Source organism: Danio rerio, chromosome 16 (assembly GCF_052040795.2).
Source record: "Danio rerio strain M-AB ecotype USA chromosome 16, GRCz13ab, whole genome shotgun sequence".
Taxonomy (NCBI): Eukaryota; Metazoa; Chordata; class Actinopteri; order Cypriniformes; family Danionidae; genus Danio; species Danio rerio.
The window spans coordinates 33,305,431-33,329,937 of record NC_141036.1 but is presented as its reverse complement, the minus strand read 5'-3'; the positions used below and the strand labels follow the sequence as shown (position 1 = coordinate 33,329,937).

Below are 24,507 nucleotides of genomic sequence, written 5' to 3'. Positions count from 1 at the left end.
TAGTAAATCCAATGAATATTTATTTTTAGTGTAGGTTAAGTTTGCGTCTTTTTGTGAATATAAAAAAGGATCAGCATGAATCAAAAAGGTTATATGGTCTTAATAAAATAATATTTTTATAGTCAAAATATGACTGCATTAGAAAGAAATTGGATTATGAGAAATTAGTTATTGAAATTATTATTGAGAAATCTAAAGCATTTATTACTAATCAAAATATTGCAAACAAACTCACTTTTTTAGATATCAGCCTTGTTTTGTGGCTCTGGTGTTCTCATATTTATAGAGTAAAACATGTTTTAACAAATCTTTTAATTGAAATTTTAAAAGAGACTGAGAAATTTTAATGTCTACAGAAAAAAGAAAAACAAAAAGACAAACTTGAGTATTGTTCAATGCTTTCAAGAAAAGTTTCAGTTGAAAATTTCATGTTCAGGTCAAAGCTTATAAGTGGTTAATATGTCATGAATGGATTATAAAACTACTGCATGAATATACATCAGTACTACAAAATCTCTTTAAAAAAAATAGAAAATCACTATAATACAGGATGTTATTTGAATTTTACAATAAATGAATAAAAAACAAACATAATAAATACTAAAACTGATCATTGTTGACTGCCATGCAAGCAGTTCCAATGGGCTAAGTGGGTTAAATTTAAGCTTTTTCACCACTATTTTTAATTTGAAAGAAAAAGATCTTAATGCTTTTCTTTCTTATTGTGATATTTTATAGTGCTAATTGGCAATCATTAAAAAAATCTTCAGTATCCTCAAAATTGCTTGTCGCTTTCCATCATGTATTTTAATATTTCTTGAAAAAAGACCCATTTGCCTTTAAAACCATCCAGTAGACAAAGAAAACCCCATAAAAAAGTGACTTAATAATTCTAGAAAATTAAAAGAAGCTATTCACTGAAAAAAGATGACAAACATTTTGGTCACGTGTTGATTTTTAATTTCATGGGTTTTTTTTTTGTTTGTTTTTTTTTTTTGTTTTTTTGCTTAGTCTGGTTTGATTATGTGATCTACTTAATCATCATGTGACTCCTTAAAAGGGTGGTCCACTACAGTCTTTTAAACTTTAGTTGATGTGTGTAATGTAGCTGTGTGAACATAAACATCTCTGAATGTAAGACACTTAAAATTCAATGCAATGGGAAGCATTGGCTTTTACAGAGTTAGCTTAGCAAAGCCTACGGCTAACAAAGTTCTACAAAAAAAGACATCTGGGCTAGTGAGATCACAAGGGCTTCGGGTTTTGCGCATTCACCACACCCATACACAGAGCGCAGCAACACCGCGTGGCCAGAGGCTCTGTAAAGTTATAGCAAAGAAAGCTAAAATGCCATGCAAATGCTGCCATTTCCACAGAGCTTCTTCTGTTTCTGTATTTGGGCTTCCAAAGGACACGACACAAAGAAATAAGTGCTTACAGTTCAATTTTGATTATGTTCCAGAGAATTATACAAAAACATATGTACAGTTCTAGCATTTGACAAAGGACAACTTCCAGAATCTCTCTCAGTTCAGTTTTGGATTTGGCAAAAAACTCCTCCAACCGACGAAGCTGTGGATTGTGAGCCACAACCTGTAAGTATTTTTATTTGTTAAAATTGATCAATTACATGCACAGTTTCTAGCATTAGCGGTATGTTGTAGTGAGGACGTAAACAAAGATGTAAACAACAGGAAATGCTGTTTGACACCATTAACAATCTATACGTTAACAATCAAATTTAACTGTCAAACTGCTGTAAACAGCCACAGTCTTCAGCAGCGCTGCAGTGTCTCTCTATACGGACACTTTCACTGCGTTCTCAAATAATAACTCAAATAATAACTCAAATAACAAACTCACAAAAGATATGTAAACATTTCATATTACTTACACATGCTTATAAGCCGAATATATGTGAAAGACACTTGTCATATTTTATTGTTGAGAGCAGGTGTGAGGTTCAGCTGTGTCCTCTTTATTTTCGGTCAGATTCAAGCACAAACTGCTGCGGCTAACAGCTACTGTGACTGACTGTATTTACACAGTGCTAAAGCGTGTGCTTGAAGGTGTGTAATGCTTCCTGGTGCCGTGAAGCCGATCTGCGAATCGCAGCACATTATGTTAGATGACCAATCAGAGCCTCTTGAGGGCGAGAGGAACTAGGAAATATGCAGTGGTGGAAAGAGTACCATTACTTGCCTAAAAATGTAGTGTGATTAGAGTAAAATTATCTGTTGTAAATATTACTCAAAGTATGAGTAAGAAGTAGACCTTTCAAAAGTACTCGAGTAGTGAGTATTACGCTGTGAAAAACTGATGCGTTTACATGTTATTTGTACATTCTGTAGTGCGTTTAGTTATTGCCCAGCAGGCACACAACATCATAATATGGTAATATTAGGTAAGATTTAGGTTGTGATGTCAGTTAACCAAAATTCAATGTCTAACCAGTGTCTAAGGACAGCGGTATTTTGACATCCAATCACAACGTGAAATGACGTTGATATTTGGCCGATTCAACGTCATATTGAAATCAAATACTGACATTTATTCGTCAGGTATGTCAACCAAAATCCAATGTTTGATAGACGTCATAGTGGTAACCTCCACACAATCTCAAGCTGTAACATCATCATCAGACGTTGATATTTAGTTGGTTTAAGGTTGGACGTTGGACATTGTTGTCGGTCTAACGTTGAGTTCTGATGTCAAACTGATTTTCATTTCCAAACAAACTGCAACGTCCCCACAACGTTGGGGTACAACATCAATCTGACATAATGTTGACGTCTCGTGCCTGCTGAATGTTTAAGACCATTTCGGTTATCATACAGTACACATCCCTCATCTTCTCATCAGTGATATGCATCTAAACACTCTCTGGGTCAGTGCGTGTAAAGATTTTGAACATCTTCTTGGACACCCATGTCTTGAGATAGTTCGTTAAGATGCAATTTACTTTCTATGTGCGATTTGATTGGACAGTAATCACAGAATTGATTTTTCTAATCCCCATAGACAAGAAAAAAAAAAGTAGTGACTGCAGGTTGAAGGAAAGTAATGTAGTAAAAGTTACAATACTGCACTAAAAATGTTGTCAAGGGAAAGTAAAAGTACATATTTTTAAAACTACTTAATTCCTGAGAAAAACTACTCAGTAATTTGAAACTATTACAATAAAACTATTACAGTAATTTGAGCATTTGCAAGTAGTTACTTCACACCACTGAAAATATGACAGTCATTTTCATGTTAGCTGAGTAGCAGTGTATAATTTAAATAAGATATATGAAAAAACAACATGGTTTCATACAAATAACAACAAGAGCAAATATTGCTTTCCTCCCCATAAACACAACCAAACCTTACAAATACACTGTGGACCACCCCTTTAATTTAAGATGGCTTCTAGTTCTAACATTGTTAGCTTGTTAGCTTGGTGACTGAAATGTTTGCCTTTTTTTGTACCACCTCATCTCACTCCTATATTTTGCTTTTTGAGATTTTTTGTCAGCTTATTCTCCAAGAAGTGACATGATTTTGAGTAGAGAAAAGGCATCAATAAGTATTTGATGCTGTAGGCTTACATGTCACACATTTACATAACAATGTAACACCCAAAAGCACGATGATGAATGTCAGGTCTTGTCTGATCTTAAAACCACTCAGTCACTCGGTATCTGACGCTGATAATCAATAGCGATCAATAAGAAAGACAGATGGTGAAGTGAGCAGAATGTCAATCAGCCTCCGAACACTTTTATTTGTAGAACCGCACTGGTTGTTTGTGTATTTTCAGAGCTCATTCCTCTGGAATAACTCTTATATTGACACTCGTGAATGTCGTGGAGGTCAGATTGAAATACCCTCTGTCATTTGACCAGGATCAGATCTTCACTTCAGTGGGCTGGTAATGAAGTTGCATGCTGTTGCATCAGGGGTTTTCTTATGAAGGAAGCAGGTGTGGAAGCATCTGACCGAGCGAGCAGCTGCTGTCCTGCTTCACACAAAAGACCCTGTAAATCCTGCTTCTTTTTAAAGTGTTTGGATCAGAGCCGTGACCATTATAGACAATAAAGGGAGCAAATCAACCTCATGACTTATTACATGTTATCAAATTGTTGCGTTCTCTGTTTTAGCATTGTTTAGTGTCTGTTACAAAGACAAAAGTTACATTATTAGGCTTTTCGGTCTCCTCATTTGTGTAATATCCCGCGTTGGGAAAAGTTACTTTTGAAAGTAACGCATTACAATATTGAGTTACTCCCCCCAAAAAGTAACTAGTTGCGCTACTTAGTTACTTTTTTAAGGTACTTTTGCATTACTTTTTATTACCCAGCTTGTTTTTTTTTTCTTGTTTTTTTTTTTTTAATAATAGAGCTCTGCAAGTAACAACACACTGAATATCCTACATCAACATTTCCCTTTAAAAAAACAAACATAATAAATATATATTTTAGGATAATATTATCTGAGAACTTCCTGACCCCAGAGCTCTACAATCAATACATACAGATTATTAAAAGTTTAAAGCAATGTTTGCTACTTTTGTACTATTTGTCTTAAGTAAAATCACTGTCTATTAAAACAATCCCCTTTTCCTTTTGTTTGAAGTGTTCAATATAATGAACACTTTCTCTCATTGACCGCGTGATTCATTGTGATTACTTGGTCACACTTCCTTTTAATAGTGCATTTGTTAAATTTAAGTTACATTGGAACTACATGCCAAATAATTCTCATTAGATTGTAATAAATCGAGGTGGAAATAGTTATATCTGACTGACATCTGTTTCATGATAGAAATGAGCGACAGCAGTACTACTCATGCAAATTTCTATATCCCCTCAGATTTCAGCTGACTATCTGTTGAATAGGAGAATAGAACAGAAGGTAGAAACTTTTTTAAAATGAATAACTTTATTTATTTTGTTTATTTATTTATTTTTGGTATACTTATTCTTAATTGTATTATAGATTTGGATTCATGATGTCATATCCATATTTTCTCTTTTGTGTTCAATGTGCAGATGTGTTCATCCAGTATTGCTAACATTGTCCCATTATCCCACCCCCATCAGTTGCACCAGAAAGCCAGCCTGCATACAGAGGGAAATGAGGAGGTGATGTCATCTATTATTTATTGTTCCTTTTCTTTCTTTCTTTCTTTCGTCTAGTGTGGCCTCTTTCTCTCATGCATCAGTATCGAGCGGTTACCAAAGTAAGCTCCAAATACTAGCCTGATTCAGTCATAGCGAGTGAATTTATTTTGTATAACTTGGGTTCTGGTTCATTTTAACAACAAAAACAAAAAGTAACACTTTAAAGATTTGTTCTACAAAAAAAAAAAAAAAAGAAAGCTTTATTAAACAACCTGGTGTTGTTCCTAGTTTAGTATATTTAGACCTGAACTGGTGATAGGTTTCTGGCATATATGTGACATATAGGTTTCTGGCATATATGTGACATATGGGTTTCTGGCATATATGTGACATATAGGTTTCTGGCATATATGTGACATATAGGTTTCTGGCATATATGTGACATATACAGTAGGTTTCTGGCATATATGTGACATATAGGTTTCTGGCATATATGTGACATATAGGTTTCTGGCATATATGTGACATATAGGTTTCTGGCATATATGTGACATATAGGTTTCTGGCATATATGTGACATATAGGTTTCTGGCATATATGTGACATATAGGTTTCTGGCATATATGTGACATATAGGTTTCTGGCATATATGTGACATATACAGTAGGTTTCTGGCATATATGTGACATATAGGTTTCTGGCATATATGTGACATATAGGTTTCTGGCATATATGTGACATATAGGTTTCTGGCATATATGTGACATATAGGTTTCTGGCATATATGTGACATATAGGTTTCTGGCATATATGTGACATATAGGTTTCTGGCATATATGTGACATATATGTTTCTGGCATATATGTGACATATAGGTTTCTGGCATATATGTGACATATATGTTTCTGGCATATATGTGACATATAGGTTTCTGGCATATATGTGACATATAGGCTTCTGGCATATATGGGACATATATGTTTCTGGCATATATGTGACATATAGGTTTCTGGCATATATGTGACATATAGGTTTCAGGCATATATGTGACATATAGGTTTCTGGCATATATGTGACATATAGGTTTCTGGCATATATGTGACATATAGGTTTCAGGCATATATGTGACATATAGGTTTCTGGCATATATGTGACATATAGGTTTCTGGCATATATGTGACATAGGTTTCTGGCATATATAGGACATATATGTTTCTGACATATATGTGACATATAGGTTTCTGGCATATATGGGACATATATGTTTCTGGCATATATGTGACATATAGGTTTCTGGCATATATGTGACATATAGGTTTCTGGCATATATGTGACATATAGGTTTCTGGCATATATGTGACATATAGGTTTCTGGCATATATGTGACATATAGGTTTCTGGCATATATGTGACATATAGGTTTCTGGCATATATGTGACATATAGGCTTCTGGCATATATGTGACATATAGGTTTCTGGCATATATGTGACATAGGTTTCTGGCATATATGGGACATATATGTTTCTGATATATGTGACATATAGGTTTCTGGCATATATGGGACATATAGGTTTCTGGCATATATGTGACATATAGGTTTCAGGCATATATGTGACATATAGGTTTCTGGCATATATGTGACATATAGGTTTCAGGCATATATGTGACATATAGGTTTCAGGCATATATGTGACATATAGGTTTCTGGCATATATGTGACATATAGGTTTCAGGCATATATGTGACATATAGGTTTCTGGCATATATGTGACATATAGGTTTCAGGCATATATGTGACATATAGGTTTCAGGCATATATGTGACATATAGGTTTCTGGCATATATGTGACATATAGGTTTCTGGCATATATGTGACATATAGGTTTCTGGCATATATGTGACATATAGGTTTCTGGCATATATGTGACATATAGGTTTCTGGCATGTATGTGACATATAGGTTTCTGGCATATATGTGACATATAGGTTTCTGGCATATATGTGACATATAGGTTTCTGGCATTTATGTGACATATAGGTTTCTGGCATATATGTGACATAGGTTTCTGGCATATATGTGACATATAGGTTTCTGGTATATATGTGACATATAGGTTTCTGGAATTTATGTGACATATAGGTTTATGGCATATATGTGACATATACAGTAGGTTTCTGGCATATATGTGACATATAGGTTTCTGGCATATATGTGACAAATAGGTTTCTGGAATTTATGTGACATATAGGTTTCTGGCATATATGTGACATATAGGTTTCTGGCATATATGTGACATATAGGTTTCTGGCATATATGTGACATATAGGTTTCTGGAATTTATGTGACATATAGGTTTCAGGCATATATGTGACATAGGTTTCAGGCATATATGTGACATATAGGTTTCTGGCATATATGTGACATATAGGTTTCTGGCATATATGTGACATATAGGTTTCTGGCATGTATGTGACATATAGGTTTCTGGCATATATGTGATATATAGGTTTCTGGCATATATGTGGACATATATGTTTCTGGCATATGTGAAATATATATTTTGTCATATATCAGAATCAGAAAGAGCTTTATTGCCAGGTATGTTTGCACATACGAGGAATTTGTTTTTGTGACAGAGCTTCTACAGTGCAACAGAATTACAGAGACAGGACACTAAACAGATAATAAATATATAAAAAAGCAGTAAGAAGTGAATGCAAAATATACAAATAGACAAGTGTATATAGAGCTATATTACTATATACAATGTTATATGTACAGCTGTTATGTGCAAATTGGCATGTAACGTGTGTTGTTAAATAAGTGTATATGTGTATAAAAGTGTATGGCAAGTAGTGATGTTTGTTCCACAATTATTATTATCAAGTGTTCATGAGATGGATTGCCTGAGGGAAGAAACTGTTTCTGTGTCGGGCTGTTCTGGTGCGCAGTGCTCTGTAGCGTCGACCAGAAGGTAACAGTTCAAAGAGGCAGTGTGCTGGGTGTGAGAGGTCCAGAGTGATTTTGGCAGCCCTTCTGCTCGCTCTGGATAAGTACAGTTCTTGGATAGTAGGGAGGGATGTACCGATGATACGCTCAGCAGTCTGAACTATTCGACGTAGTCTTCGGAGGTGGTAGCTGAGCTAAACCAGACAGTTATTGATGTGCAGATGACTGATGACTGGGACATATATGTTTCTGGCATATATAAGGACAAATATGTTTCTGGCATATATGGGCGTGGCTGTTCAGACTAACACCGACACAAGGAGTCATGGTGTTAATTTGTTTGGTTTTTTGTTTGTTAATTTGTTTGGTGTTAAAGTGTGTATGTTTTAGAGAGGTTTTAATGACATTATATATTACTTCTCATTCTCTTTATTAAAATACAACCAGAAAATACAGGTCTAGTTAGATTTTTTGGGTATAATTTGTTTAAGACATATGTAAGAAGAGTTAGAGAAAGATGGAAGAATTAATAAAGAATAGTGGCTTCTTTGTTTTGGTTTGATCTGATTTTTTGTCAGAGCTGTTGTCAATAGTACAGACAGGTTTTAATTCATCATGTAATTCCTACTAGAAAGCACCTTATTTAGATATCCAGTCCTTTGTAACAGTGGTCACACACAAAAAAGACACCTACAAAAGTAATTCAAACAGTATGTCTTAACACTAAAAAATGAAAAAGAAAAAAAATTTGGTGAGATTCTAATCCGGGTCGGTGGCATCGTAACGCAACATGCTGACCACTGGACCACAATGGCTTAATTCTATTCTCCCCTTTTTAGATTTCTAATCATCTTATTTTCATTGAGCAGGTGTAGTATTCATTAATTTTAATTATACGAATTCTTATATTCACTAAGGTGCCGGTGTTTGGGGTCGAATGATAGTTACATCATCATTAACCTGCAGGCTGCATTCTGCTCAAGGGGCTGCGAGAAAATAAATAAAAAGAGAGGAGCTGTGGCAAAATAATGAATAAAAAGAATAAGGTTAGGGTCAAATAAATATATAAATGAAAAAAGTGCTGCTGACATATATGTGAGCAATATATATTTCTGCTTTAGAAAGTGATCATTTCTGACATCGACTCGCCTTCACCTACAGGTCAGTCAGTCTGCTTTAAGCTGACCATAAACCTGATGCTATGCTTAATCAAGAAAGACTGAAACTTTGCTTGTTTTAAAAAAGGATAGTTCACCCAAAAATGAAAATGTTCTCACTAAACATTGACAGAGACAATTTTGCGTATTTTTTACAGTAATACACAAAAAGCCTACACACAAAAAAAAATTGAATATGAAATTGAAAAATCGATATTTTGGTAAAAACTAATCATTTATTTATTTATTTATTTCCTTCAGAAGCAGAAAGACCTCCAAAATGACCACATCTCATCCCGAACCATGAGCTCAATCATACAGACAGACATTCATTACTGTACCGACACACAGGATAGACCGAAAATGACCCGCGGCAGGCCTCAGATCAGTGGCCACATCAGGATGATCTTGAGTTTACTGTCATAACGCTCATTTCTTTCTTCCACAGATGTACAGCTACTCTGTTAACAAAAACGACTGTCATATTTCCTAGTTTCTTTGAAGACTAGGAATGGCTGACGTGAAACTGACGTTTCGACACAGTGTCAAGATCTTGAAGCGCAAATGTTTTGGAACACTGCACTGAAGCATGACACGAAACACCCAGGTCACCTGACTAAAGTGTTTTGAAACACCAGGGCAAGTGACTAAAGCGATTCAAAGCATCGGCCATTTCAGAAGCGTTTCGAGACTTGGCGAATCTGCGTTTGACTGACAGGGTCAGAAAACCTTCTGCCTCATATAGCCTAGTGGACCGTGTATATGCATGTTGTTACTGTGCTTCAAATGGCTTTTGGGTTCGAATCGACTTGTACAAATATTCAGAAACCGGGATTTTATGTATTTTAATAATGTTACTGTTTTATGGTGTAGTCTAGATAGGATACAGCTGCGGATACGCCATCAATATAGCATCATTTTTGTAACACTGTAAAACAATAATTTATATTTTTACAGTAATATGATGAGGCGATGCAGTGGCGCAGTAGGTAGTGCTGTCGCCTCACAGCAAAAAGGTCACTGGTTCGAGCCTTGGCTGGGTCAATTGGCGACTTAAGGTTCAACTCTACAAAGTGGAGTTCACCTCAATTTGCTATACTGGTTCTATGCTGAAGCTGTTCCAGTGCAATACATAAAACATTATCACTAGGTGTCACTGTAGAGACGGGTTTTGAAATGTTTCGAAGCTTCAACACATTTGCTTCGACTGTTTCAGTGTTTCATGAAGCCTCGCTTTGCGCACCATTACCGAAGAGGCTCTGGGAAGTAACTAGTTACATGTAACGGCGTTACGTAATTTAAATACAAAATAAAAGTAACAGTAATTCGTTACAGTTACTGAGAAAAATGTGTATTTAAATTACAGTTACTTTTACAAAATGTTAAAAATTACAAATGGGGTTACATCTAATATTTTTCTCAAAAAATCTGGGATATGTTGAATATTATTCATTTATTGCTTTGCCTGTTTTTGATATGCAGGATGCCTTCTGCTAAGGCAATTAACTAAAGCGCTGATGCTTGTCCCCCTCACCAAATAAAATATATAAACACATATAAAAACGCACTCTCAATTTTGAAAAATATAATTGTGTATACCTAAAATAATTGTCTAAGTAGAAAAAACATCCCGGATTTATTATTTTAAATGCATTTAGAAAGAGTTCGCCCCCGATTCCTCATAGTGGTTTGATCCACTGCCGGTGTTACACCAAATTCTGTGACACGCAGCCTGTCACAGCAGACAGACAGACACACAAGTTAGGTGTGTGGCTACGGGTCAATAATGAATTTCAGTAAGTAGGTGTATTAATCACATTAAAAAAAGCGATTCTCTTTAATGTAGTTAATGCAGAATCATTCATAAATTAGTTGCGGCAAAAATGCTGATTATCGATGTCCATGAATCGGCTGTATAAGCGGTTACTCATGTAGTTAACGTTATGCTTGTTTACGTTAGCTTGTTGCATAGTGCATTGCAACGCAACTCCCCAAAGCCGTTTCCCATGCATTGTTACATTTGTGACGACTTGGCATAATGTTAACTTTACATTAACGGCCACAATTAGCATATGGATTTGCTAAATGAGCATTGTGCTACGTCCAATCTAACCCAACTGTATTTTTTGTATAATCAATTTCAGTTCTGTTCTTAAGTGACTAAATTAATTTAAAATATAAAATGTCCTTGTTTTTATTGTTGTGATGATTTTTATGATAATTTTTCATTATTCATGTAAAGCACTTTGAATTAGCATTGTGTATAAAATGTGCTAGCTATAAACTTGCCTTGCAGTGTCATGGACTAGATAAAATGATTAAGGTAAAGTTGGTTTTATATTCGCACATTCATTCAGTAAATGCTTCATACATTGTTTACCATGGTACTTTGAATATTCAAACAGAAATCCCATGTAAGTTTGACTTCAAAATAACATTAATAATAATAATAGTAATAATAATAATGATAATAAATTTTATTTGTATAGCACTTTTCCTACATACATGCAACTCAAAGCACTTCACAAACAACAAACAGGCATTGTAAAATAAACAAAATAAAAAAAATGTATAGACAAATAAAGCAAAATATATACTCAGATAAAAGCATACCTGTACACTCATATATGCATACGTCTACACAATCACACACAATATTCTTTACATACATGCACACACCATACATAATATATACATAAACATACACAATATACATAAATTGCATAAACTTCACAAACTGTTATATTCATACGCAATTTTAAAAAGGTGCTTCTTAACAAGCTTTTTAAAAACATAAATTCTGGGGGATTCTTTCACTTTATTTGGGAGACAATTGCAAATTTTTACACCATAGTGACTAAAAGAAGTGCTGCCAGATCATATCAGATTTACAGAATGAAATTCTAAAAGCTGAGCGCTAGAAGAGCAAAGCAAACGGTTTGGATTATATTTTAATAAGCAGTCAGAAAAGTAAGAAGGTGTCATGTGTAGTGACTTATAAACTAATAAAAGAATCTTAAAATCTATTCTATTAATGCTGTTGTGGTATGTTCTCGTATCTTCAATTTCATTAAAACTCTGGCTGCTGTATTTTGTATCAGTTACAACGTCTTTATAGAACCTTTAGGTAAACAATATACTACTATTTAATTTACTATTCACTATTTAATTGACTGTAAACAATGCTGTACTTTGATGGTTGTTGGTTGCTAATATGATTTTACTATTTAGAATTTCCAATGAATACTCTTCTGAGGTTATATTATTAATGAGAGACTGAATGTGCGAATATAAAACCAACTTTACCTCAATGATAAAATGACAGAGAAAAGGAAAATGGACATAATATAATTTTTCAGTGCACTAAACGACAAGTACATAAAGTTCACATATTAAGGCTATTTGGCTTTAAAAATGAGTGCTTATGAAAATACTAATGTAACAATATCAATCACAGGCAGAGGAGAAAGAAATGATTGAGGAACAGGCAGAGCAGGGTCAGTCAGATGTACAGTGTCAGGTAAGGGTGTTGTGCTTTATTGAAGGGATAATGACAATTCTTTTAGGGGTGAACAATTTTTTTAATGTTTTCTGAGTTGTGGCTGTTTAGCAGATGAACCTTACAGGCTCACTGATTTACAATATGATCTCTCAATTTAACAAGTGTAATGTAAACAAGTTAGTTATTATGAGTATCGAAAATGTCTTTTCCTGCTATTATTCTGCTTCAGGAGTCAGTCTGTTGACTGTAAACAACACAAAAAACAATGCAATAAATAGTTTTGAAGAAAAATTTGCTGTCATTGAACCTGAGAAAAACTTTGAAATTAACTATAATGTAGTCTCCATGCTGTAATATGAACAATAAAACCATTTTAACTGTTGGGACATATCTTTATAAGTACAATTTGGCTGTATTATTTGTGTCCCCTTCAAAAAATCTTTAAAAAATTGCTCATAAGAAATTTTATATTTATTGTCCCCCTACTGTTAAATCAAATTAATTGTCATGGGCGCACCACGTCTAGTCCTCTTTGCCATTGAAAACCATGAGGAAGCATCTGAAGGTATGTAAGCTAGCATTTCATTGTTTTATAAAAGCAAAAATGTTTTTTGTCGTTATCGTGAGTGCACAGAAATAAAAACAGACCCTTTCATTTCCAATTATATGTTTTGACTCACAAAGTTATCGATTTGTGAATTTCAGGGCACCAGCAGACTCCTCTGGCCAAAGTGATCTTATCACATTAACAGTGTAGCTAGCTTAACTACATTTCTCAGTATACACTCTATAGAGTGGCGGTAGCGTCACTAAAAATAAAATAGCTTTTCACAGTAGCGAAGCTATTTTATTAGTGAAGTAGTGCAGTAGTGTCCACTCAAGCTACATTTACAGATCGCGGATCAATAGTGTTTTAAATGTGTAACACCTGGTTTTATTGGATTTTTTTTATTTTTGCTGTTATGTACTATAATTTATTCCTGTTTGGTACAGCATATTAGTTACAGTAAATAATTGAAATGAACAGTTCTGCCTCATATGTTTCATTGGCAGTTTTATTGATCACTAATATGCGATTGAATTGAATTTAAGTGGCTTCGATATAAAAATGAAAATTGCAAAAATTAGATGTATTTTTTTATTGCAAATGCCACATAAATCACCTGAACAACTAACTAAATTTTTTATTTTGTAACAACAGTAAACATGTTTTTGTGATAAGGTCTGGTTTTGTGGTGGCTCTACTTTAAATTTAAATTAATAAAATTAATTTTATTTAAGTGATGAAAGCTTTTGAGATTTCAACAGTAAACAGAGCTAATGTAAGCTCACTCCTGCTCTGTATAAATGCTTGAAAATTATTTAGTTGAAAATATTCATTAGAAACTTAAAAGTAATCAAAAAGTAATCAAATGTAATTAGTTACTTTTATAAAGTAATCAAAAAGTAGTGTAACTTATTACATTTTAAATAGAGTAATTTGTAATATGTAATCTATTACATTTCCAAAGTAACCTTCCCCACACAGGTGATGACATTCAGAATGACAGCTGACAGAAGAGCACAGTAACTTGCTATTCCAATGAACACAAGTATATTTACCTCAGAAAATAAAGTCCACTGATTGTAGTTCATGTTCTATTTCTTTTTACACTAATGCAGTGGTTCTCAATTCCAGTCCTCAGGCTTACTTAACGGTCCGTGTATCATCCGTTCATTTGATTATTCCTTTTATTACGGAAAACGTAACATCAGAAAAAAGATGAATATTTCGTTTTTCTGTTTATTCTGTAGGCAGAAAAAACGGAAACTCATCTGTTATTCTGCTTATTAACTTAAAACGAAATATTAAAACAAACACAAAACCAAAACGAAATAATGAGTCAAAATATGGCACGGACCCTTAACACACCTGATTCAGATCATCAGCTCGTTAACTGAGAGATCCATGAACTGATACTTGTGTCACTGTGTGATTGTCACTCACGTGCACGAGCAGCGATTTGCCTGTGATTTCAGGCATTTGTCGGCGATTTCTCAAAACCTGTCGGCGAGCCAAAATCGGGGCAAAAATCACACAGTCTGAACTAGGCATAAGACACATACAAAATGAGAGGACAGGGGGGCCCCATGACAGGAATTGAGAACCACTTGTGTAATTGCAACTTGTGTAATTTTGGTAAAATTTGGAGAATCAGAGCAAACTTGACGTCATATTAAATTTGTTGTAAGTATCTGTTTACTCAGAAATTGGACATGATCAGTTATAAATGTATCTGTCGTAATTTAATGAAAACAATTGATATCCAAGTTTTAATGTTGAATGAACATAAACTTTATACGAAATCTTTACTATAATCCCTTAATTGCTGTAATCTTGCATGTGTGTATAAATAACAACTGGATGTATAGTGCATGTTTTATTTGACTTCTGAATTGATAAGTAGAAAATATGAATATTTGAATTTATTTAAAACAGAAATGCATGTAAAGTCTTAAAATACTAATTTAAAAAAAAAGGGGGGGGGGGGTTTGAATACAATGAATTCTTTTTGAAATCTGTACAATAAATAATGAAAACGCCAACACCAACATTTGCCATTTAACTGTTTAATATTTAATCTTTTGGAACAAGTTTTGATTCATATTGTATTTCCACCAAGTGCAAATACACAAAATGTTATTTTTTAACTCGGACCGATGAAGATTAATAAAATGCTGGTCTGATTATTACAGAAAAAACAGACATGAACTAAGGCCTCATAGTAAACCTTTAGGAATCCTTTCTGCCAGCGGCTGTCATGGAGTACCACGCCTTCAGACACAGCAGCTGCCATACTATGCTGGGCTGTTAACTCACATTACTGAAATCCCATTGTACAGTTATACACACACACACACACACACACACACCACACATGCCTCTATTGCAGTTATTTCAATGTGTTTTTTTTTTTTTTGCAGTTTGTCTTCACTGTTGTTGTCTTCGATCACAGGACGGCACGGTGGCTCAGTGGTTAGCACTGTCGCCTCACAGCTAGAAGTTCGCTGGTTCAAGTGTCCGCTGGGTCAGTTCGCATTTCTGTGTGGAGATTGCATGTTCTCCCCATGTTCATGTGAGTGTCCTCCGGGTGCTCCGGTTTCCCCACAGTCTAAAGCAGGTGTGGGCAAACTTGATCCTGGAGGGCCAGTGTCCTGCATAGTTTAGCTACAACCCTATTCAAACAGACCTCCCTATAGAGTTCAAGTGATCTTGAAGACACTGATTCGTTTGTTCAGGTGTGTTTGATTAGTGTTGGAACAAAACTCTGCAGGGACACCGGCCCTCGAGGATCAAGTTTGCCCATCCCTGGTCTAAAGATATGCTGTATTAGTGAATTAAAATGTACTAAAATGGCCGTATTCAGTGTATGAGTGTTTGTGTAAAAGCGAGAGTGTATGTGTATGTTTAAAACATATGTTGGAATAGTTGGCGGTTCATTCCGCTGTGGTAATCTTCCTTACAGACTAAGCTGAAGGAAAATAAATGAATGAATGAATGTCTTCGATCACAATAGTCCATTTTGGCTCTTTTTGGTTTTGTCTTAAAACATCATTAGGGTTTTACTCATCACCAGATGACCAGGAATCCCCCTCATCAGCAGAATCATCTGACTGGACTATCTTGCTCTGCGCTGGCTGTCCATCTTTTTGCTTATCATCCCTGACTTTGAGGATCTCCATCTCTTCTTTAGTATCTCCATTCGCTGATTGCACTCCTATTTCTCTCCACTCCTCTCCAAAGACCATGGCCTGATTTAAGTCTTCAGTTTTGGCGGGATCATAAGTTGCTGCCATCTCCATTTTCCCTTCGCTCCAGAAATCTTGCTTCAAACTAGTGCTAAAGAAGCTGTGAATCTCACTTTTCATTTGCTTCGACTGAAATTCCTCTCCTAAATCGTTGTTCTCAAAGTCCATCATAGTCACTTCTTTTTCTGGAAAGCTCTCCACTGACCTTTCGAGATGTTCTTCAAATTTTCCAAAGATGTTTTCCGCCACACTTGGCATTTTGTTTGAGCTTTCCAGATTCTCATTCACTGGGGAAATGCTTGAATGTTCATCCATGCTTGCATGTGTGGTCTCGGCTGCATCTGAAATGCTCGTGCTTTCCCCCCAAATGTTAAAATTCTCCAAGTCATCAATCTGAGAGGCCTTGGGCTCATCAGTGCTCTTCTCCTCACAGAGCACTTCTTCAGGCACGTCGTTGTTGTCAGACACATAATCAGCCTTGGAGACTTCATTAGTAAAGGTTAATGGCTGTTCATTAGGAGTCGCCGCTGCTAAAAGGCTTGTGTTCTGAAAGCACTGGCTGGCATTTGGAGACTCGTCTTCTGAGCTATTGCACTCAGAGTTGGCCATGTCTGAGGTCATAATGTCTGGCTGACCGTTTATCTCGCTCTCTAAAGAGCGACTGTCAATCAGATCTATGTTGGTGTGCATAGAGACATCCGAATCTTCTGCTTCTTTGGTTGCAGCTTCATCTTCAAACATAGTCAGACTTGATTCTTCCAGTTGCTCTTGCTGAGATCTTTCAGAAAATGTGGATGAAAACTCCGTGTTGACGTGTTCTTGAGTTTCATGTGAATGGAATGGTTTATCCTCAACCTGTTCTGTGTGAACATGCTGGTGTTCAGTCAGTTGCTGGTTCTCATTTTGCTCAAAAACACTGACATCTTCTCCCTTATTGTCTCTCATATCATCAGCATCACCACTACCTTCCTTCTCCAGATTACCCTTGAGTTCACTTTCTTGCACCACCACATCCAAACTTTCATGGTCTCCAGAGACTTTCTGAAACATCACAAATGCCACATCGTCAGCTGCAGCTTCTTCTTTAGAAACAAGATCCTCCAGCATCATCTCTCCGGTGACCTCCATGTCTGGTTCTTCAGTGAGATCCTCCATAGTGTTAAAACGTTTCTCATTCAAGTGGCCTTGATCAATTCTTTCTTTCTCATCCTCACTGTCACTGGTCTCACCGATGTGGTGTGATCTTTCCTCATCGCTCTTATAACGGATCAAGGGCCGTGTGTCTGCCAGCGTGTGCTCCTGGCTGTAACTGTCTCCTTCTCCTGGGTCAGTTTTCAATGAGGCTGATATGTTTGGGGAGTCATCTTCATCACATTGCTTTTCTTTTTGATTTTCTTCTTCTGCCTCAGATTGGTCTTCGTTCAGCTCTATCTGAGGTAGATTGTGCTCATCCTGATGATCAGTGTCATTGGGTAAATCTACACCCAGCATTCCACCTGCACTTTGCACTAGAATTTCTCTTTCTGTCACTTCTAACTCTTCCCTTTCTATGTCATCTTCAGTTTTATCTTTCGTGTCAGTATTGATGCTCATTTCTCCCTCTTCTACCTCAAAGTAAGAAGTCATCACTTTGGTCTCATTCTCTGGTTCACTTTCTTCCTGTCTGTCCCACTCATTGATTGAATCAATAGCTGCCTCAGTTTCACTGTTCAATTGTTCTGTCACCTCCTCGCTAATATTGCTCACATTGTCCAGTTCCTCTTCCTTCATAAGATTTTCATTTGTTGCCTCATAGCCAAAATAACTAGCTGAATCTAGAGTTCCTTGCTCAAGGAAAGATGAAGCCAGTGCATTGGTGTTTTGACTGATATGGCTTGATGTTAATGTATTACTATCATTCTCTGCATCTCCATATGCAAATGTGTGGCTTTCACTGATGATCTCTGATCTTACGTCCATCTCAGAAGCATCATCTTTTTCATTCTCTACAGCAGATTTGATTTCTTCCCAAGCAACCTTGGGTGCATGTGAGATACGAGCCATTTCGACAGACACTTCAGTGTCTTCATCCTTTCCGTCTTCTGAAACTTCTGCAGGATCACTGAAATGACCAGCCCAGCACTTTGTCTCTGGAGTTTGGGACATACTTCCTTGTTGCTCAGCTGGTACACTAATCAGTTCAGATTCATCCGTTTTAGATTCAACCATATGAGCTTGTTGGGGTTCATTTGCTTCGTCTTCCACCTTAATTTCTTCTAGTTGAAGCTCTGGTTTTGGTTCTGCAGATGTTTTGGGAAGAGTGGATTCGAGAGTCCAGTCTTGCTGGACTTTCTCTTGCTGTAATTGATCCACAGACTCCTCAGCAGATCTCTTAGTCTCCTCAGATATGTGATCCTCTGTCTTTTCTGTCATCGAGGTACTGCTTGGTGGTCTCTGTGGAGTCCCTCGTGTCAGTGTCCATGACGGAGCCGCACTGGTCAGCAGACTGCGGGATGAGGCGATTGATCTGTGACTTGTAGACACAGAACTGCTGAGAAGGCAGGAAGCAGCAGTGGTTTGAGAAGTTGACTGGATCCCAGTGGGCTTTGAGAGTGCATCTGTGACAAAAAAACAAAAAAAACAAGAAGATGGCAGGCTTTGTCACAATGACAGGCAACAAGCTCTGTAAGAACAGCAAGATCTGATTAAGTCTATCATTGAGTAGGAGCCAAATCCTTCATGTGGATTGTCTTGACACATAAAACAGTTGGGCTTTGGACAACCTGGGTTCTAGTCCTATTGAGGAAAGTTTGTCATGCCATCTGTCTGTCTTCATTTTCATAATTGCACTGTCCAATTTCAAAAACAAAATCTAAAAAACATTTTAAAATAGCCCAAATGTTCCTAATTTGTTTAAAGTTTGTTTAAAGTTGTTCTATTTCTGTTACTTGGCAGATTTGTCTGAGATTCCAATAGCAATTATTTTATTCCTTAAAATTTTTATTCCTTAAAAAACATCCCTAATATATATATATATATATATATATATATATATATATATATATATATATATATATATATATATATATATATTGTTATCGTTATCTGAGTAAGCCATCAGAGCCATTACAGCAGCCCAAACAGCAGCAGTTGAGACTTGTGCCAGTCACTTAATCCAGCATAAGGGTTCTCAACCGTCCGTCACATTCTGTCTTTATATTATGTTCTGTGTTTGTCATAAAGTCTTCAGTGCTCAATGCTCAAATGACAAATCTGACACCCATTTGCGTGCACACGCATCACACAGTGCCTACAGTTAAACTTTTAAACACAGAGGTTTATCATAAACCTTTCATCGATCATTTTCCCACAATTGACAGCAAGAACTAACATAGAAGTGTTGTTTGATTGACAAGCAGAACCTGCATGTGTTCAAACGAATCGAAAATGCCTAATCAGATGGATTTATGCCGCATTTAATCTATAGGTTCCCAACTGTCAAAACGCCTCTCAAAATGCTTTTTCAGACATTACATATCTGCACATTTGCACATTTACTGTAATGTTTCATTATACTTTAAAAATTTAATTGTACTTAAATTTATTTAACTTGTTGGTTAATTAAATCACTTTGTTATTTTAACCAATTATTTTTATGCAACAGTCAAGTTGAGTGTTAATTTGCTATGTAAAGAAAATAAGATAATTAATTTTTGGCATGTGAATATATCTATTTAATCACCTTGCAATTTTGAAATTATTGCTTTTTTTTGCTTTGAGTAGGCTATTTAGTTTATAAGATCAATTTAAACTTAACTTTCTCTGAAGTTTTAAAAATCAGTTGTTTACTGTATAGAAATATAACATTTTTAAATATTTATATTGGCTAATATCTTGGCTTTCGGTCTCCAAATTTTAAGTGTCATCGGTTATAAATATAGGTCAAAAAACATATTCATTGGTGCATCCCTATCCTCATTGGTGCATCCCCCCAACAACTGATATATTTTATCATGATGACAGTTAATAATATTTGACTAGATAATTTTCAAGACACTTCTATCTTAAAGAGACATTTAAAGGCTTAACTAGGTTAATTAGGGTAACTATGCAGGTTAGGGTAATTAGGCAAGTTATTGTATAATGATGGTTTGTTCTGTAGACTATCTAGAAAAAATATTGCTTAAAGGGGCTAATACTTTTGTCCTTAAAATGGCTTTTAAAATTTTTTTTTTAAATTTATTCTTGCCTAATTAAAATAAGAATTTTTCCAGAAAAAAAAAATTATCAGACATACTGTGAAAATATTCTGGAAATATTTAAAAAAAATTTAAAAATTAAAAAGAGGGCTAATAATTCTCTTAGCCCTTAGGTATAAATTTGCCTCTACAGTATGTATTTAAAACAAAAATACAAAGATAAACAAAAATGTTTTAACTTTTCATTCATTAATCACTGCTTTAAAAATGTGTTTAAAATATTTGAATGAAAATAGCAACAAAAACATAAACCATATTATCAAAATATGATCATACCATCATATCCTGTCATAACTACATTATGATGCTACTGTAAGTGAAGCGGAACCGAAAACCCCCCAGGCTAAAGAGATAGTTGGAGATGAAACAAACAGACATAGACCTTAGATTTGCCTCTCAGGGGAGTTATCAGAATACATGCAAGTCCTGAACTGTGAGTGAGTCGTAATGGAGATGTATTGATCTTCATTATGCGTTTTCCAGACCGGCATTACTGGAAAGTGGCGCCATCTGCTACAGTGACCTATGGGACTAGGCTAGCACAGGAAGCTAGCTTTACAGTCTTTGACAGATACCCCACCATACAATCAGTGCACAATACCACAAAGTACTAATCATTTAACCAGCTCAGGGGAGACGATGGTAAGGTAAATGGGTTCACTTTCTATAACATATGCAGTTATTATTTTCATATAACCTCAATGTTTTAGCATCCTACACTATAAAAACTACAACAACCACACAACTTTCTGTTACTATGATGCTGTGTCCTAGAACGTTACCTAAAAAGACAGTAGAGCTGGTCTTGTTTGGTGTTGGTCTGTCGATTCTCAGGCCCTCGCTGTCCAGCAAAGCTCTGGAAAGAAGCAACAGAACAGCTGTTAGCATCACAGTGTTTTCTTTAATGTGAGGGGTTGGCTAAATGAGATGAAGCCATGTTCTTGAACTGCAGTCCAGTGCCTAGCCCTCTTGTTATGCAAATAGCATGTCAGATTTGTCATTGTCAGCCCATCTGCAAGACTGCACATAGCAATAGTTGCAAGAGTTGGACTTGTATATAAATATGAAAGACAGACATAGACAGATGCAATTTTATATATTTATATGCACATTTAGTGTAACAGGTATGATCCCAAAAGCTTGTATCCATCTAAAATCATATTTTTTTTATATAATGTGGAATGGAGATGTTATGGATGATGTGCAGTATATCTGAATGATTTCCAATAATGAACCTCTTCTCTGTGTATGTATTTTATATATGTTCTTATTTTGTAACACAAACGCATCAATCCTTCTCAATGCATGTAACGCAATGATAAAGAGGACCATAGACTGAGCAACAGCTTAAATGAGTTATCCTAAATTTTTTTCACTCAGCCCTCAACAGACATAAATCTGACAGATATGAAAGGTGTCATTGAATGAATCACCCACCCCCCTGTTTCTCAGCCCCTCCTCCAGGCAGATGGATCAGGGTCAGTGCCGGGTGGGAAATGAAGAGGGTCTATTCTGATTGACTGATCTAAAGTTACCCCTCTCAGGGGTGCCTGACATGCCTTTCAGAGCCGCTGATGCATGATCATATTAGCTGAGCCTCCATAAACTACAAATCCCAAAGAGCATATGGGAGGATCTGCACTCAGACTGCTTTGAGACTGCTCAATGGCCACATGCGTATTGTACTTTTTGTGATAAGGCGAGGTTGTATTTTGTTGGTGATGGTGATGTAAAGGACATAGACAGGTACCTGTATGTTGCCACCTCCAGTCCAAGAGACATCTTCACCTGCAGCAGATGTTGTCTATCCAACATCAGGCTGTCAATCTGCTGCCCCAGACAGTCTTTCTCCAACTCCAGGGTGTTTACTTGGGCCTGTACAACAACAAAACAAGGCATGTTTTCTTGAAAAAGCATTTTCTTTCTGTGTCCGAAATTAAATACTTCTACAATACATAATATGCAAAAAGAAAAATCTGTACGACAAAAGAGTAACCCAGCAAGCAATATTTGTGTGTGCGTGTAAGATATGTAATAGACATCTAGGCTAAAATAAGGTCAAAATTGGACTGGTAATTTTCTGAATCTCAGCCGAAGTAGTAGATCATCCAGGAAATTTTTGACTGCTGTTTTTATATGATTAAATCAGATGTCCCAGGAAGCTTTTTTGTATCTAAAAGATGTCTAAAATATGTATACACACACACACACACACATCGCTTGGCTAAAATAAAGCTAAATATGGGCTGTCAGTAAAAATATTGTAGAAATCTAACAATAGACCAAAAATACACTATCATTAAATAGACAGGAATGAATGACTACATGTGTAGTCTGTCTAATAGGACTTTAATCTGTCTATTTTTTTGGACTATTATTAGACATCTTTTAGATTTTCACTGACAGACCAAATTTAGCTTTGTTTAAGACAAGCTGTTTATGTTTGGACATCTATTTGACATCTTTTAAGCACACACACAAAAAAATGCTCGCTGGGACATCTGATTTCATAAAAGAAAAAAAAAACTAGTCAAAAGTTCCTGGATGATCAACTTCTTTGAGATTCAGAAAATTCTGCCATTGGACAGGATTTATCATTGGCAGTGAAGCAAAGAAACTGATATTGGTAGGGCACATGAGAGCAACATATGGCAAATGTAGCAAGTCAGACTATTCACACTAGATCAGAAATCCTGTTTTAAATTTAACACAGCAAGTTTATATTCAAACTGAGTGTTTTTGAAGCCAAACAAGATGTTTATTGAAGATCATACTGTAGCACACAGTTTCAGAGAGGAACTCATTCTGAATTTCTGGATGAACAGATCAACATTTTATGTGATAGTATTACCTGCTGCATGATCATGTAACTTGGAAATGATCATGTGATTATTACGTATTCTAGGTGAAAAGGGTTTTTACACTCTTCGTGTTTGATTGTCATGTATTAGCACTTGAAGTCAGAATTATTAGCCACCTTTGACTTTTTTTTCTTTTTAGAATAGTTCCCAAATTATGTTTAATGTTGCAAGGAAATGTTCACAGTATGTCTGATAATGATTTTTCTTCTGGAGAAAGTCTTATTTGTTTTATTTCAGCTAGAATAAAAGCAGTTTTCACATTTTGAAACCCATCAATATTATTAACCCCTTTAAGCTATATTTTTTTCGAAAGTCTACAGAACAAACCATCTCTATACAACAACTTTCCTAATTACCCTAACCTGCCTAGTTAACTTAAATAACCTAGTTAAGCCATTAAATGTCACTTTAAACTGTATAGAAGTGTCTTGAAAAACATCTAGCAAAATATTATGTACTGTCATCATGGCAAAGATAAAATAAATCAGTTATTAGAAATGACTTGAAACTATTATGTATGTATGTACATAACTGTATGTATATATACAGTTGAAACCAGAATTATTAGCCCCCCTTTGATTTTTTTTCTTTTTTTAATATTTCTCAAATGTTGCTTAACACAGCAAGGAAATTTTTACAGTTTGTCTCATAATGTTTTTTTTTCTGCAGAAAGTCTTAATTGTTTTATTTCGGCTAGAATAAGAGCAGTTTTAAAATTTTTAAAAAAGATTTTAAGGACAATATTATTAGCCTCTTTAAGCTATATAGTTTGATTGTCTACAGAACAAACCATCATTATACATTAATTTGCCTAATTACCCTAACCTGCATAGTTAACCTAATTAACCTAGTTAAGCCTTTAAATGTCACTTTAAGCTGTATAGAAGTGTATTGAAAAATATCT

General features: G+C 35.5%; 2 protein-coding genes across 6 annotated transcripts in view; one reads left to right on the top strand and one right to left on the bottom strand.

The window, feature by feature from the left end:
- Positions 1-10,894: 10,894 nt before the first annotated feature.
- LOC147833363 (C-type lectin domain family 9 member A) overlaps positions 10,895-24,507 on the top strand; it is a 25,446-nt gene continuing 11,833 nt past the window's right edge. The window contains exons 1-2 of one of the 4 annotated variants that reach the window (XM_087287186.1): positions 10,895-11,009; positions 12,671-12,733. The gene's annotated coding sequence lies outside the window, so the exon portion shown is untranslated. The remainder of the gene's footprint in view (positions 11,010-12,670; positions 12,734-24,507) is intronic. The other 3 variants (XM_087287190.1, XM_087287187.1, XM_087287191.1) reach the window with 3 other exon arrangements.
- nes (nestin) overlaps positions 15,310-24,507 on the bottom strand; it is a 10,468-nt gene continuing 1,270 nt past the window's right edge. Inside the window, exons 2-5 of one of the 2 annotated variants that reach the window (XR_015510140.1) lie at positions 22,493-22,617; positions 21,525-21,598; positions 16,082-19,101; positions 15,310-15,894 (exon numbers count right to left, since the gene is read on the bottom strand). Coding sequence is in view for 1 of the 2 variants with exons in the window: in NM_001424069.1 (NP_001410998.1) it covers positions 16,319-19,101; positions 21,525-21,598; positions 22,493-22,617 (2,982 nt within the window). In the remaining variant the exon portion in view is untranslated. 2 annotated transcript variants of the gene reach the window in all.